The sequence below is a fragment of the Macrobrachium nipponense genome, chromosome 45, assembly GCF_015104395.2.
Source record: "Macrobrachium nipponense isolate FS-2020 chromosome 45, ASM1510439v2, whole genome shotgun sequence".
NCBI classification, from domain to species: Eukaryota; Metazoa; Arthropoda; class Malacostraca; order Decapoda; family Palaemonidae; genus Macrobrachium; species Macrobrachium nipponense.
In genome coordinates this window covers 1,515,516-1,533,448 of record NC_061105.1, presented here as the reverse complement: position 1 = coordinate 1,533,448, position 17,933 = coordinate 1,515,516, and the positions used below count along the sequence as shown (strand labels likewise).

The window sequence follows — 17,933 nt, the reverse complement described above, 5'->3', positions numbered from 1 at the left end:
AAGTGATTATTAGTAATTTACTATAAGAGACTTGTGTGGTGGAGAATGCAAGGGACGTAGTGGTGTTCCAGAGCACACAATCATTCTGCATTGGTATTCACTGCAAGTTGTTTAGCTTTTTTATTTTCTTTTGGTTCTTTAATAAACTTTACAAATGGGAAATTATGTTCAAAATCAGTATCATTTATGTCATTGAGTAATTGTGTGAAATCAGTACAGGTATACACCTTACTACTTAGTATTGCTTTTTACTATTTGGTGTTGATGGGACTCAAATATTTAAGACTACTAATGCAAATTAATACAGTTTAGAAATATAAAACATTGTTTAAACTTGTGTTTAATTTTATGCTCTTTATGCATCAAGAATTTTAATTGTAGTAAATTGGGTGTTGTTGTAGATTGAAGATACATATATTTATAAAAGTAATGTCGGTAGAATAAAATTGATGTCCGAACGAATGGGTTTCTTGCAGCCTCCCCACATTGGTGATCTCCCAGCTCTTCAGGAACTGTGGCTTGACCACAACCAAATCAGTCATCTTCCGCCGGAGATGGGCCGCCTCAAGAACCTTCTGTGCCTGGACGTTAGCGAAAACAGACTGGAAGATGTCCCAGAGGGCTTGTCAGGTCTTGTGAGCCTGACAGATCTTCATCTTTCCCAAAATTTGATAGAGGCCCTTCCTGATGGGATAGGTTCCCTCACCAAACTCACCATATTCAAGGTTGATCAAAATCGCCTTATGACTCTCAACCCAAATATTGGCAAGTAAGTTGTCATGGCCTTGATTCTTCAAAATCCATATATTTCATGGTTAGTTCAGTATCATTTCTCTTGCTGGTGGAAGCTATCTTGCATGGAGGAATCTCACCTATCAGTGATCTTAGTCTTTAATCTCAATCATAATTTCAGTGATCTTAATCTCTTTTAAGTATATGTAGTTTTTCTTTTCCACTTGAGTTTTTTGGCATTGGTAAAAGCAAGCAGATACATATTATTTAGAATGTATCTAGTGATCACTTCCTTTCTGTAACAAAGAAAATATATTTTTTTAATTTTATAATGCATGAAAGTATTGATTTTGTTAATGATACAGAACTTTGTTTGGTAATTACATTTTATTTTATTTTTGACAGATGTGAAAACCTGCAAGAACTCATTTTGACAGAGAACTTGTTATCAGAACTGCCAGATTCTCTGGGCAACCTGTCTAAGCTTACAAACCTTAATGTTGACCGCAACAGATTAAATGAACTACCTCCTCAGATTGGTAAGTAAAATTTTATGTTAATGATTTGGACCTGTGCTATTTAAAAATTTATAAAGATACATTACTGTACGTATTTGTTAAGAATTGTGCAAGATTTTAGATCCTTGGCATTTTCTAGGCACATATACTGATATGCTTTAAAATACTCTGTTTATATCTTTTATTTAAAATAATAAATTCAACAGGTAAATTGGTCAACCTGGGTGTGTTGTCTCTCAGAGATAACAGACTCCAGTACCTTCCTCCGGAGACAGGCAACTGCAGAGAATTACACGTTCTTGATGTTTCTGGAAACAGGTAAGGTTTTATTTTTTAGTTTTAAATGGTTTTACACCGTTTATCAAATCTTTCATTACCAGGCCGGTGATTACTGTAGTAGAAGGATTTTGAAGTGTACAAGCAATATAGTATGTACCAGCAATTTGTAGGTTGTGAAAGGATAAAAACAAAAACACACAAGCACTGTGTAACTACTTTAATTACAACTTACGAACATTAAACAGCCATATTTTGTAACAGTATAACCCTCCTTAGTATAACCCTCCTTAACCAGTCAGCTAAAACAAATAACATACACTCAATCAAAACTTACAAGTCCAGCTAACTGTCCAAAAGCAGTGGTAATTTTAGGAGCAGTGAAGTCAACAGTCTTTAAAAAAGAAGGGAAAGATCCATTAGCATCTTACGCCCCAGGAGCAAAGTTTTGACTACTCTAGATCTGAAGGCCATTGAACACAATGTAGGCTCTGGAAAGCATCACAGAGGAAACACCATAGACTCTCTACACTGTTCACAAAGACTTAAACCAAAATGTCTGCCTTCTGTTTTGGGTACTAATATGCATTGCTGTGAGCTCCTACTAGAATCACCTCCAAAGAGTGATGTCTGAAGAGTAGACCACCACTGGGGAGCAAGATTTCCCTCACACCCATATTCAATGGTCTCTCATCTCTCATAGACAACCCAAGCTTGACTTGTTAGTCAGAGCTCAGTGAAATTGTCACAAAAAGTCTGAATGATCGTTCCTCCGTAAATGATAAGCTTCTTGTTTTTCATGGATAGGTAAGTTTACGTGCAACATTAAGCCATGGCTTATCTTTTAGACAAAGCTTGAGGGTTTTAAAAGGAATCCTTCTCTCAATAATAGTCTCAAGGTGGTCATTTAAGCACTCAGTAATTTTTGGATTTCTATGGACTAGATGGAGTTAGAAATGATACCATTAGTTAAGTTATGTAAGTTCGATATTAGATGAGATAATAATGAAAGGGAGGTGTAGATGGTTTGAACATGTTCCTTGCACTACTCTGGGAGAATGTTGCTGCCCAGGGAAAACGAGTGGTGGAATTTCAGAGTCCATTAGTGTCATGCAGCATTTAAGGCAATGGTGGAAATTTTGTTTTCAGAAGTTACTAATATTACAGAATGTTTCATACAGTATGATAGTGCACCTCAATTCTGGTATTATTTGCAAAGAAGTGATTCATTTGAAGTGATGTCATCCAAGACCATCATCAGTTATTGAGTCATGTTCTACAAAATTAATGTGCTTGCAGAAGAGTCACTGTTTAATTCTCCTACCTTGCACTCAAAGCCTTATGCATTTTACTAAATCCAATCTTTCTGAAGTTGTATAATATAGAGTGACAGAGCAAGATTCTAATTGTAACTGCAGTAGTGTTTTATCTTCGATTCACTGAATTTTGTGTTGATACTTACAGGTTGCAGTATTTGCCGCTTACCATCACTGCATTAAACTTGAAGGCTGTTTGGCTCAGCGAAAACCAAGCTCAACCTATGTTGAATTTCCAGACAGAGGTTTGTATAGAAAATTCTCTTTTTTATAGTTAGTAGTAGATTTTTCAACTGCATTTTATTTCAAGAAAATGGTAAAGAATTTTTTGAAGGCAAGGGATTTTTTTTCTTGCATTGCAAGCTAGGAATCAGAGGGATCCTGCCATACTCAAAGGTGTGTGGCTAGCACAAAATCATCCATGCATCCTGCAAATCCTGAGCACCACAAGCTCCATTGTGTTTCGTTAAGGTTTATGCAGCACTTTCCTTTTTGCCACACTTCAGGGCAAAAATGACATTAAAATAATTCTCTTTCTTCTTCTACTACTGTTTTCCTAATCTGACCAGTTAGGCATCTCTTAATGTTTATATATGCAAAGTTAAAACCTATAAGAAGTGTGCAGTGTTGGGAGTTCATCTATAAGTATACCACGTCCCTTGCTAAACACTCCAGTGCTTGGCATGACAACGTAACTTTCATAAAATCAAATATAAATCTTTTGTTTTAAAAAATTCTGGTACACATAATGAGTTATGGGCAGTAAGAAGGTGCACATGTGAATGTAGGCTTACTTGCTATTAAGTAGGCATTTACAGTTGCATTTGGTCTGTCGCAACACTATTACAGGATCTTTGGTAGGTGATCACTCCATGCTTTATGTTACAGCAAAGAGCAAACCCTTCTATGATGGTATCTCCAAACATAGCATGCCTTACGAGATCCATTACCCTTGACGTCAGTCCTTGACTGGTGGCAAGGACAGCTAGTGGAATTACCTACTTCAGGCAATACTCATTGTTTTATTTTTACAACGAATTTTGTTTTTGTTTGGGTTGGGTTTACCTACCTTTGTCAAGTGCTGCACTATCCCCTAATTTATGTCAATGTGGTAAGCTGAGAAATGTTAGGTGAGATTCATAGAAATACGTATTACCAATTCTTATATTAAAATTGGTTCTTTGTGTACTTACCTAATATTCATAATACCCACCCAGCCTTCTCAGAGTCCAGTAAGGTAATAACGTAGCTGAGGCATAGAAAAGAAGTCAATCTTTCCTTACCTCTGGAGAAAAGGTAAACAGGAAGATGAGATAGTTTGAGGCTCGAAATTTGTAGCTTTAAGAAAGTTAGGTTAGTACTATTGGAATGACTGGTTTTATTATGAAGGTTGGTATTTTCAAGCAATAATAATATCGTCTAGAAAACGTACGTTTTATTTTCCTTGTTTAGCCACCTACGTATTTCATTGCATATGTATACAAGTAAGATAATGTTACTTCCAGGTCGATGATGCATCGGGGCAAGAAGTCCTTACCTGTTTCCTCCTCCCTCAACAAGAGTATCAACATGAAAATCTTGGTGAGTTCCTGTCAGTTTCTTTCCAGGATTTATTTGATATTATCAAAGTTTTCATTCATTTCCTGATTAACTGAAAGTAGGGGTATGGAAATAAATTTTTAATTAAAAATCACCATAGTTTAAAAGGATTTAATCAGTTAACTTTTCATTGTAGAAAATATTACAATTTAACAGTTTTGATACATAGTCAAGTTTAGTTAATTATATTAGTACATATCTGGATAAGTTAATTGAAACTGACAGTCATGTTCAATTGTGTTCATATTGTAAACTAAAGAAATAACATGGAGAGGAAAATATTTTAATAATGAACTATCAATAGTTTTGCAGTTTTTGCAATGCACTGCAACAGATGAAGTTCAGCTATGCAGTCCGTTATTGCACTTGCATGCTCATCCGAGATTTTACTTAGTGTAATGTATTATTTAATTGCACCACCTTGTGTAATTTGTGACACCACAAAGTCTTTTGTCAGTTTAACTTGGATTTGAGATAATTATCAAGGAAATTTTGCAGTGAATGGACATATATTTTTGTTCCGTGATTAATTTATTTTACTGGAACCACAGGGACTGTTAACTTGGCTTTTCCTTCTCTTTGATTTCTTACTTTTTTCATTCAAGTTTATAGTGTCCAAAAAAATTTTTTTCTGAAATTGTGTATTATGCTTTATATATTTAGTTTGGCTTGACCAATGAAAGTTTTACTTAAGTAAAAATATGTAAACTTTAATTTAATTTTGGTCACAGGACTTTGTTCCTTTTTAGTAATTGCATTACATTTTTGTAATGAATAGTTTTAGCTGTAGAACATGTAAGTTCATGTTTGAAACTATATAAATGTTCACTTTGGTTCCAGTGAATTTCATCATCAGTATTTTAATGACTCTGCTGAATGTTTGTTATTCCATTTTCTAGAATTCCTATTTAACACTAATGTACATCAGTGTATTTTGATTGTAATTATTTTTGATGACAGCATTTTTTTTATGAACTCCTTTTACAGTGGGAGTTATTTGGAAATGTTTGAATTGACTTACATTGGTGTGTTTTGAAGATAATAATATTTTTATTTCTGATGATGGTACTCTTATGTTCCACAAACTATACTTTTGAAGTTGGCTAGAGTTATTTGAATATTTGAATCGATTTTTGTTGTTCATGAAGCACGACATTTGTTCTTCACACCACCGAGACAAAGACAGACAACACTTAAATCCCTCAGAACTAGGAAAAAAGGCTTAGTCAATATTACTGACATATAACTGCATTGATGTTATCATTAATAGAATGTGATGTATCTTCACCCCCGTCATGTTAGCTCGCATGGCGAGTTCATGGTATTGCACAAAAATCTTGCAATACGTAGTCTTATACTACAGGCAGTCCCTGGGGGTTCCGTTCCCGAGGGGGTGCCAATAGGCAAGCGAAAATCGCCGTGAACTTAAACTTGGCGATTTATGGCACCATAATTGTGCTTATGGCACTGATAACTGGTTATCGGGGTCATAAGCACCATTATGGCACCTCTGTTAGGTATGTTATGGCGTGCCATAAAACACCTTACGGCGCAGATAACCGGAACTTGGCACCATAACTCGCCGATTTTATGGCCGATAACCGGGGACTGCCTGTATTTTATAACGTGGTTAACGAAGTGCTTTCCCCTAGAATTATATCATGTCCCTTTAGAATCATACTGTAGGACACATGTTTGGCATTAGTTTATTGTTAAATCATGGTAAATTGATCCGCATGTTTTAGAACTACTTGTATTGCCTCCTTTGCATGCTACTAATACTCTCGTCTGTCAACTAATACCCAACTGTTCCCCTGACTTGATTTGCTTGAGGAAGTGCATATTTAAATCATGTATCCAGGCCCCCTTGCAGTTACTGAAATGGATATAGCATAGTTATTTATTTTTTTTTTTCCAATAGAAATGTTATTTAAAAGACGACTTAGTACTTTGTATAGTTTTATAATCAATTGTTCAAAGGATATACAGAGTGATTTTCATGTAATTAGATCACATTATATATTGTATATCCTATTTTTGAGGCCTTTAGAATATGAAATTGTACATCTTTTATTGATTAATTGAAAGTTTATAAGGCAGGTGCTTCCTTGTCCAAGATGAAATTTTTGGGTTTGATACTTCAAGGATAAATTGACAGAAAAGAGCACTCTGGATTCCCCACCTGAGTGAAGTATTTATGTTGATTTTATTCTCGACTAGAAAACCACAGGTTTCATCTTGACAGTGCTGAGCAAACATGCTGTATTATTACTCTGCCAGCTCCTTTTATGAAGATGTGTCACTTCCATATTTTTTATTGGGGACATAGTTTATATATTTGGAGCTGTCAGAGGGTGTAGTACAGGCAGTGTGCCAGAGCACCTGCATTTTTGTTCTCTATATGTTTTTGCAGCCAGTGTTGTGTACAGCCTGCCTCCAGCTGTCTGTATATCCTCTCTGTAATTGTTGTATTCAGTCGGTATGAGTGGAAGGCTGTGGTGGATGGTGTCAGTCACGTTCTGTTGAAATTGTCGACTTAGACATAATGCTAATCCCTTTTACTTGGAGAGGATTTTTCATATACCTTGGACGCATGTGTGATAAAATCACTCAACAGGTTTTGTGTTGATTAGCACTATCTCTTTCAATAATGATGTTATCAATACTGAATTGTTTATTGTACAATGTCCATATTATTTATTTAATGTGTGATATAGTTTTCATGTAGATTTTTTGGTCACACTGAATTATTCCTTTGGGATTTGACCACTTATCCAGCACAGCTTTTATGATTTGGTTTCAGTGTCACTGATAGTCATTTTTGAAGCGTGGGTAGTTGTTTTCTAAAGCTTCTATATTTTTTTTTCTGCTGCAGAAGGGATACAGTTATTTTGATTAATTGCTCATGGTTGCTTTTAAATGCATTTCTTGTATGAAGATGAGCAAATTTTGGAAAGATATTTGCATTTCTTGCTTAATAATATTGAAGTTTTTTTCTTGTTTGTTTCTCATGGCCTCATATGAAATTTGCTTTGTCACCAAAGAATATACTGATCACTATATGTATATGTATACAGTACATATATACATACATTTTGCCCTTTCTCTACACTCACACCAGAAGTGGCATTTTTTCAACTGCAAGCATTGCATTGATTTTGTTCCATCTTTTTCCATAGAGTCTTAAGATCTAGCACTCCTCACTTAAATCTCCCCCTCCCTTTTCTTTGATATGACGAAGACGTGCTTAGTTCCTGTTCACTTTTGTGACCTTCAGATCCTTTTAGTTTCTCTCTTTTTTTTTTTTTTTTTAATGACTCTATTTCCTTGCTCTGTTGCATTTGCCACATTTCTTTTAAGGAACAATAAATGATTAGAAGTACCTGTATCTTTATTACATTGAAATAGTTTCAAGTAACACATTTTCAGTTTCTTTTGTACAATACTATCCTATTTTTTTTTATTCCTAGTTTCTTCAACCTTCTTTCCTAGTAGGCCTCACTACTGATAGGTTAAATCATGTTTTGGCCATGTGAGAGAAATTTTTTCCCATTTTGAGTACCAAAGCTTTAGAATGAGTATACTGTAATTACTAGCTGTATGCTAGTTTATGCTTACAAACATTGGTGTTGGGTGTCATGCGCATTTTTGGTTAGGTACCTTATGTAGAGGAACCAAGTTGTATTTTACAAATGAGGTAGAACTGTTTCTGTGGTCATGTTTTTCTGTAGCATTGTGTAAGACTGAAAATGATCTATTAGCAAAAGTAGATATCTGACATGTGTGGATGAAATACTTCAAATTTTCTTCTAAAACTGATGTGTAAGTTAGTGCTAATAACAGGTATTGCAAGGTTTTATTTATATTTTAATTAACCAACTAAAAATGAATTGTTGATACTATAAAGCTTTGCAGAACTCACATACCAATGTTCTTTAGACAAAAGGGATGCATTGACATTGCTCAGAAATTAGGAAATGTTAAATATTGTGGGAAAATCATCTTCTGAATTTATTCACTGCATAGTGTAATTTATATAATAATGTATATGACAGTATGGTAGATTCATTCTTTTTCATTTGTAAGAAAAGAACTAGTGAGTATTTGTATTCCTTTATTCTTCTTAATGGAATTCTTAGTACACAGTTCTACCCTTCTCTCTTCAAACAGTAATTCTGGTCTGTATGTTTTCTCTGTGTTGAACCTAGGATGGTTTGCAGTGTTAATAACAAAATATTTTTATCAGTCAGAGTACACTCTTTTACCCAACAAGTAAATAGTAGATTTTACACTACATATGGAAGTGTAAAGCATAGGTAAAATAAGTCAGTAGTAATTGTACTGTCTCTTAGTTTACTCTTGAGAGTAATATGGATGGCTTCGAAGATGTTAGGCTGATCTTGGAAGAAAGGTAGGATTTTGAAGAAAAAACTGACAAATGTATGGTCGGTTATATCTCATTTTGTTTAGTGACAAGAACTGAATTTTTTTCTTATAGCATACTTACGAGCTATCAGTCTTATTTTTCTGCAAATCTAAGTTCAGTGTTTATTATATATATTTCTTGAATTACTTACTGGCCTCTGCATTTTTCTATTTTTTTTTTTTAGTTCAGAGTGAAGTGGCATATGCAGTAATCTATTCTTACACTTTCAACCTTCCTGATCTGTTGCTTTACCTTGAATTCTTCTATTTTCTCCAGTCATCTCGTTGTTGATTTTGAGAAAATGTAGGTTCACTCTTTCGACACTTTGGAATGTTGCAAAGTAGTACGTCATTTTCAGAAAGGTTGGGTTATCAACAGAATATTTTGTACATGCCAGACTAGTTTAAATGTGTGAATATGTTTGAAAAAGTTGTCTATTTATAAATGTCTGTGCTATATGTGTGTTTGTGTGCATGTGAGAGAGAGAGAGAGAGAGAGAGAGAGAGAGAGAGAGAGAGAGAGAGAGAGAGAGAGAGAGAGAGATAAAAAGTAAAACAAGTAGTATATGTAGAATGGTGACCTTTTTATTTCATGAAGAAGTTAGATATTAGGGCTTATGTAGGAAGGGTAGCCAAGTGAAATGTAGTTGTCCTTCCACCCTCAGTGCCAAAGGGTGCTAAACATTGACCCTCACCAGCAAGGCTAAATATACATTAAGAAAACAACGAAACCTCCTGACAAGGCAAACTTTTAAAGTTGCTCAATTAAAAAAGAAGAATATCACTGAAAACAAGAAGTTAAGCATGTGGTATAAAAAAAAAGTTTTAAAAACTTTTAGCGAGTTGAAATTCCATGTTTTTTAATTTGGACAATGGTGATAAAGTTGACTGCAGAGTTTGGCCCCCCCAGTGCATTACTTCCCCACGGAAATGCTCGCAAATATACCAACTACTTTATGGAGTTATCTTTTGAAATATTATTATATACTTTATATTGCAAAATAGAAATAACTACACATAACATTTTATTGTGAAAGATAAGAAATAGAAATAGCAATATTCCCTTGGTTAATTGGTGGACAAACACACACAAGCTCTCTCTCTCTCTCTCTCTCTCTCTCTCTCTCTCTCTCTCTCTCTCTCTCTCTCTCTCTCTCTGAGCAATGCTCTCAATGGTTTTGAAAGCTACATTTACCATTGCAAATACATATCACAATTGATATAATGCTGACATCTCTCTTTAAGCATTGAGGTCATTGTTATGAAAGATACATTTACTTGAAATTGTAAATACATTTGAGAAGCATATTATTCACCTGTATAAAGAAAAGAACAAATTGTGCAAATATTACCCAGCAAAGTGATTTTTTTTATAATATATCTCTCACTATGAGTTTTGAGGTAGTAATTGATAAGAAAGCTACATTTGCTAGTAATTGTATATATACTATATACATATATATATATATATATATATAATATATATATATATATATATATATATATAATATATATATAGATATATATATATATATATACTATATATATATATGAAGGAAGAACGGAGCTGTTGTTTACTTGCATGAAGTACTGGCTCAAAATATCTGTCAGCAAATTTTTTATGTTATAATGATGTAAATTATGTAAATTGTATCGGATGTGCAAAGAAAACTCTCTCTCTCTAAAATCTCGTCTCTCTCTCTTCTCCTTCACTCTCTCTCTCTTCCATTTTTTAATAACTTGACATTGCTGTGGTAATTTTTAAAGAAATCCCAGCATAGCACCACCAACTGATATAAATGGCATTTTGGAAATGCCAGCAGAGAGCAGGAATAGATTTGCTCCTCGCTTAAATATATTTGGAAACCAGAGGATTCCACAACTGCACTAACCAAACTGTTTCACATTTTAGTTGTAGCCAAAACTCCTAGCAAACTGCATGATGTTGAAATTGATGCTAGGAAACGTCATGCTGTTTGCAGCAGCAGACCTAATGCACTCACTTTACATCTGTGCCACAAGTCAACATTGAGTGTTTGCTAAATCATTTAACTGGTGACAAAACTGTCCAAGAATTTGGGATGAGAGTCAGCACCAGAACACCATACTGGAGAACAGTGTACTACAGTGGACCCCGTATTTGCGGGCGATGTGCACCAGACCCCCCGTGAATAGTTAGAACCCGCGAATGTTTGAACCCCTATAAAAATGCTAAAAACAGCCTATTTTGTTAGTTAAAACTCAAGAAAAACCCACTAAAAATTTTCATACTTGGTTTTTTTAATAGTTTTATCACAAAAAGTGCATTTTATGATGAAATTCATAAAAAACCCAGGAATTTGTGGATATTTATCATAGAGAAATACCGCGAATGCACGAATTTTCCGCGAATAATGCGGGGAAACGTTTCCGAGAGAAATCCGCGAATGTGTGAGTCCGTGAATCTGGAGAACTCGAATACGGGGGTCCACTGTACTCCAAACAGGGAAGAAGGAAAGTTAAAACACTTGTTTCTTTCTTAATTGCATCCACTTTGCACATTCACAGTTATTTTGCTCTCTCCTGTGTTGGCTGCGCTGGTGCAGGGTAGTGCTTTAGTTCATTAAACTCCAATGCTTGGGTCTTGTATTTGCCAGAATTGCTGCGAGATCTACTGGGACAGGGAGAAGTTGATTTAGGAGTGGCATATTCCACCATAGGGGCAACTGTCATTCCAATCAAGTTGGTTTTTATGGCCCTTTCAAACATTTTGAATACTTTTCCACATTTTGTCATGGTGCAGAATAATAATGATATAATGCCCCTTGTAAATATTGTAATGTTATTATTGCTCATATCTCATTGCTGGACGAGTGTATTTTGCATTCGGTTACCAATCTGGTGGTCCCAAGTTCGATTCTCTGCTCGGCCAACCCAGAACCAGAGAAATTTATTTCTGGTGTTAGAAATTCATTTCTCAATATAATGTGGTTTGGATCCCACAATAAGCTGTAGGTCCCGTTGCTAGGCAACCAATTGGTTCCTAGCCACGTAAAAATATCTAATCCTTTGGGCCAGCCCTAGGAGAGCTGTTAATCAGCTCAGTGGTCTCGTAAAACTAAGATATACTTAACTTAGCTTATTATTGCTCATAATGTATAAATGCAGTTCATGAGGGTTTAAAGCTGTAACGTCATGTTGGAAGACATACGATGGAAATGGAAGTGTGGGGTAGAAGGAAGAAGGGAAGACCAAGAAAGAGATGGTGTGATTGTGTACGGGAAGATATGGTATTGAAAGGTATAAATGAGAACGAGGCACAGGACAGAAATCGATGGAGACGACTCATTCACAATGGCGACCCCATATAAAAATGGGTTTAAGCTAGGAAGAAGAAGATGATGAGGATTTAAAGCTGGGGTCAGAAGGAAGCTACATAAATACCTTATTCATTCCCAAAGTATCCTGTAAAAGATAGGACACCATAGGAAGGAGTGAATGCTGGTGGAGTGAGAAGCTATTAGAGATTCGTGGGATATAGTGTATTTGATATGATCAATGTCCTGTAAGAAAATTTAAAGAATCTAGATTTTGGCTTTATAGAATACATCATTGTGGGATAAACAGATTACAATGTAGTAGTTAGGAAAATCTAATTGAATAGTATTTTTGACGGAAAACCTTGATGTCAAAGATCAATTGAGGGGCTGTTTTAAATTGTGGGTTTGGTTGACAGATTTTTAGGATAACTTTAGGAGAATGGAACCATTTGAGATATTTTTTTGGAGGTTTACTTAATTTAAATTAAGAACTCTATTACAGTTGAGACTTGTTTTGAAGGATGAGAATTAGGATAGATGTAAATAGGACAGGTAAGAATGGATGGAAGAAGTGAAGGAGGGATTGTAGGTGAAGAGAGATGGAGATTAAAGAGTAAAACTTTGCAAGAGGACAAAATCATATTTTAGGCAAACATGTAAAAACACATACCCAGTGTATCAATGCACCTTCACTATATCAGGTTTTTTTATGTGGGGAATACAGTATGTTTGTTTAAAATTATTTACAGTTACACTACATAGTTACTCTATTTAACATTTTTCTAGAATAAATCCAGAATACAGTACAATATTGTACATTTTCTGGAGCGAATGAAAAACATAGTAACTTACATGTTTCGAGATTGAAGAAAAAATTACAGTTGCATACATGTTTCTAGAATAAATGATAATTGCGACATCTTATACATTTATGTACACCAATAGCTCACTCTCTTCTGAAATATTTTTGGACCTAAAATCCCGTATTATTGTATGATAATATTTAATTAAATAATTTTCAGTCCATACCTTAATTATTCAAAACATTGGAATTAAGTGTGACAGTATTATTCTCATGTATGTTTGTAATTGTGTAACACGTACTCTCCTCGATGGGAAACATCTGAGTTTTCAGTAAATGAGGATGTAGCTGTAATATTGTGTACTTCTTCCCCAGTAAATAGATGACAAACTTTTTAAGCTATTGGCACATAAATGTATGGTAACATTATGTCCTTCATCGAATTTACAATAAACCCTGTATAGAATTTAAAAGAAACTTATTTGTTTCCAGCTGTTATAAAATCAGTTTGCATTAAAGTTAATGATAAATATTTTTATAAAACTAAGCTGTGAATAACTGATGAATGGCTATTTCTCTTCTCCGTTCCTTCATTTTTATAAATGCATAGTAAAAACCATACATTACATGCATATATACAATAGTCCTGTATGTGAAAATACTTATAAACACTTGTAGTACATTTTTTAAATGTAAATGCTAGATTTGAAGTTTCCCTATCGTACTTGTGATGGTCATTCAGTTCTACATAACATGAAAACACCATTTACACTGCAGTATATGACATTCGAATTTTATAGATCCTTTGGTCGTTTACTTTTTTTTGGAGTATTTTGTAGTTATGTAGTCTTAAAACTTGTTGCTTTTAGCGCAGATTCTTTACCTTCAGTCAACAGCATTAAGGCTTGTGTATCAGTATACTTTTCAAGGAGTTAAGTTTCTGTAATTGCTATTATTAATTAGTTTATTTTTTTGCAAAAGTAGTGTGATGCAGTATAGTAAATGTACAAATAGTTTCCATCTGTGGAAATTATCTATTTTTTAATCTTTTTTTCAGTTTTTCCCCCCTCAAATTGCCTTTCAGGCCAGATCTTAATATACTAGTTTAGGTGGGTGAAGTCATCTCCACAAACAGTGCCCGGATTTTAGGTTATTCAGTTCATGAATTGTCAGCAAGAAAGTCACTGCTATGACTGGGAATAGTTTCATAGCCAAGCGGGATTGAAAAAAACAATTGGAATGTTGTTACCATTTTCATATTCACACTCCAGTAGAAATTTTTTAATTGTCCAAGAACATTTCAACGTATGAATTAAGGAATGTTTGAACCGTGTGTACTATTTTAAAACATTCATTCATTATGAGTATGTTAACAATTTAGGGTAGTTTTGAAATACAGGAGTCTGTTTTTCATTAAGATGTCAGTTTTTGTTAAGATGGTCAAAGGATTTATTAGATAAATAGCATGGAAACTTATTATTATTAATAGAGTTTAGTTTTTCCAGACCTCTGAGTCTCAAAAAGCATGGAAACAGTTTTGATGATTAATAAATGTGAAGAAATTTTTGTTTATTCAAATGGATAGGTGGTTAGTTTGATTACAGAAACTAACATAATACTGCCTGGTGGGGCTTTTGAACTGCTGGTTTTTCTGAGAACTTCTTACTGTTTTGGTTGTTCTTTATATGCCTATAATTTTTTTTTTTATGAATGGAGAGCCTTAACACTAATATATGTAAACGGAGAGTATTGAAAAAGTCATTGTTTAGGTTGGAATTGGTTAGTGCCATGATCCAGTCAATTTTATTGTATATATTATCTAGGCGAACATTTAGTGAAATGTAAATAGCATGTAGGTTTCTGTAGAAAACTGTAGATGCTAATATTTTTTGTTGTTTAGTAGGCTAATATGGTGCTTGGGTTAATAATGATTTGTCATATATACTTGGAATTCTTGGGTTGGTTTTAGTGGTGGTTCATATGCTTCAGTGAATTGTAATAAGATAGGGATATACTGTATGTATTGTTGGACCAAATGTATATAATAGAGTTATGTATAGAAAGGGATGCATGTGTTGGGTAATGTTGTTTTTAACAATATTTTACCATGAGAGAGATACTTGATGCATTTGGATAGGTTACCAACATTGCCACCATGTGTAAACAATACTAGAAACCATAGCTTTATGGTTAGGTCTACTTTTGCAACTTGGTTGGCAGACTGCCAGAATTTTTATTGGAAGTTGAAGTGAGATTAGATCCTAATTTTCTTATTTACTGTACATGTAATCAGTTTCCTTGCATTCTTCCTGATACAAAAGCTATTATACAACTTAGAGAGCAAACAGACATAAACCTTAATGTTATTATACAAAGTTTAGACTATGCAATAGCTCAGATTCAGCTCATAATGAAAGGCGTAGAATCCTTGCTAGATTTATTCGGGTCATCTCCAAAAAAATCTGTGTATGTCAAAAGTGTTAAACCATCCCCACTGTATCTATGACAATTCGGTAACAATACAGAGTGCAGTGCAGTGTCTGGCAAGTGACTTAACAACTAAAAAAGATTTCAGTGTCAGACATTTTTCAAAACAATCATCCACCACTTTCCTAATTAGAACCTACTGAATTATTTTTTACTCACTAAGTATATACATAACATTTTTGTTCCTGCCATTTGCCTAGAGCTGTAGAAAATTAATTTACATTTTAAAGCAATAATTTCCCACACATTTTAGATGATTTCTACATTTCTGATTAAGTTAGAAATGCTATACATATTCTACAACAATTATAAGGTAAACAAGTTTCAGACATTGTAGCATAATGATAGTTTATGAGCACAGGAAATTTAGAGAAGATTAATGAATTCCCTTTGGGTTTTAAATTTTGTTGGGAAACTTTTAGCCGTGATGTTTGTCACTGCTATCATCTTACAGTTCCTTCAGAGGGTTTATAGAAAATACTGCAGGTTAGTAAGAATAAATAGAAATTTACAACATGGATTCCACTTGAGCTCAGTAGAAAAACTGATGTACAGTATTTTGTATTGCCATATATACAACATTCACTAGTTAGAATTATGTTCAGCTTGAAAATATTCCAATATCTTTTGTATTAGAATGACCACCCTAAGGAAGAATGGCATCTTACTGAATATCTTCAGACTCCTTTATATCTAGTATAGCAAAATGTATTAGAACAACCTTCCGAGGAAGGATGGCATCTTAAATTGTTCAGTCTCCTTGATATTCATAACATTTTGTTTAGGGATCATACAGTGGTCCCCCCGTATTCACGGGGGATGTGTACCAGACCCCCCCGTGAATAGTTAGAACCCGCAAATGTTTGGAACCCTTATAAAAACACTAAAAACAGCTTATTTTGTTAGTTAAAACTCAAGAAAAACCTCTAAAAAGTTTCATACGGTTTTTTTAGTAGTTTTATCACAAAAAGTGCATTTTATGATGAAATTGATAAAAAAACAGGAATTTGTGGATATTTCTCATAGAAAAAAAAATATACCACGAATGCGCGAATTTTCCGCTAATAATGCGGGGAAACGTTCCCGAGAGAAATCCGCGAATCCGGAGAACGCGAATAGGGGGGGCCCACTGTATTTAAATTTTGAATGAATGGGCAGTATCATCAAAATCACACATGATATATGTTAGGCCTTGTATCACCTTCTTTTAATTGTTAGTGCCATTTTTATTTTCAATGGGTGTTTTGAAGGAGCATCATTTATCTTTACATGTACTATATTGATATGAATTCAGAAGACTGCTTTTAGTACTGGATAAGGGATTGATTACAATACTGTAATTGAATTCTCATTAGATACAGACCATGATATACAAATTATTATCATTGCATATCATCTGTTGATTTTGTCTCCTTTCTTACATCAGATAAGGCTTACCTTTAATTAAGGATTAAGGACAGTTCTATTAGTGACTGTAATGCGTGTCAGTAGGTGGGTGAGTATATTTGTACATAGTTCTTGGGTAAAGCAGTTAAATGTTTTCTCCTAAGTGCAGTCCAGTCAGTATACTCATGAATATGAAAAATACTTTGTAATTTACACCTTTTGAGTTATATTTGGGAGCAATTTGTTGTGGTTGTGTAGTTTGTTTCAGCTGTAGGTTTTCATTAATTATTAACATATTTAGTTCTAATGACAGTGTTAAATATTAAATGTTCACACAGAAGATGCTGTATAAAGTTTAATGCTCCATAAATATAACTATATACATACATACTATTATAGCTTTCACATTGACGAAGTACCGGTTTTTATGCTGTTGCTTTCCATCATAGCAGTCAAGCAAGTGGTTTTAACTGCAGAATTCCAGACTTCGCTATTTTGAAGGTTGTCAAACTTGACTTAGTACTAGTGGTTTCATATAACTATCTTCTCACACCTTTAAATTTACTTATACTACGTCCATAGTAATGCAGATACTGTACTATAGCAATCTGCTCCGCAATAATGAGATAGTAAGATTACTTTAGGTGCAAGTCAATTTGCTTTGCCTGTTTGAGATTCCTGTTTGTGGTTTGTTTTCCATGTGCCTGAGGTTTGTTAGTCAGGAGTCTGAGTGTTGTCAGTCAGCCAGGTGTGTGTTTGTCTGTGGTCAGTCAAGTCAGCGTGGGTCGTCCCTCGTTATAGAGTACGGATGTGGTATGGCTGGTAGCGAGGGCAGGCTGTACCGCACTGGTGACCTGAGCACTGATAATCTGACGGACATCGGCCCCACAGTCAATGAATGGCCTCACGAGGATGATGACAGCTGGGATCCCAACGACCCTAATGAGTCGAGAGTTTCCATGGTCAAGTTCCAGGAAGATCAGGACACGGAGGATGGAAAAGAGGTGAGTGTATTGGCATGTATATTGAATGGAGGCTAATCCTGATGATGTCATTAAAAGATTGATTTTAAGTGGATGAAATTGCCTGAAGT

The 17,933-nt window shown here is 34.5% G+C and overlaps 1 protein-coding gene across 13 annotated transcripts in view; it reads left to right on the top strand.

Moving 5' to 3' along the window:
* Positions 1-481: 481 nt before the first annotated feature.
* The window catches only part of LOC135214262 (protein lap4-like), a 225,576-nt gene continuing 208,124 nt past the window's right edge, over positions 482-17,933 (top strand). For 11 of the 13 annotated variants that reach the window (XR_010314317.1, XM_064248360.1, XM_064248363.1 and 8 more), the window contains exons 1-6: positions 482-769; positions 1,138-1,271; positions 1,457-1,568; positions 2,991-3,087; positions 4,348-4,423; positions 17,642-17,844. Coding sequence is in view for 12 of the 13 variants with exons in the window: in XM_064248360.1 (XP_064104430.1) it covers positions 555-769; positions 1,138-1,271; positions 1,457-1,568; positions 2,991-3,087; positions 4,348-4,423; positions 17,642-17,844 (837 nt within the window). In the remaining variant the exon portion in view is untranslated. The remainder of the gene's footprint in view (positions 770-1,137; positions 1,272-1,456; positions 1,569-2,990; positions 3,088-4,347; positions 4,424-17,641; positions 17,845-17,933) is intronic. The other 2 variants (XM_064248366.1, XM_064248365.1) reach the window with 1 other exon arrangement.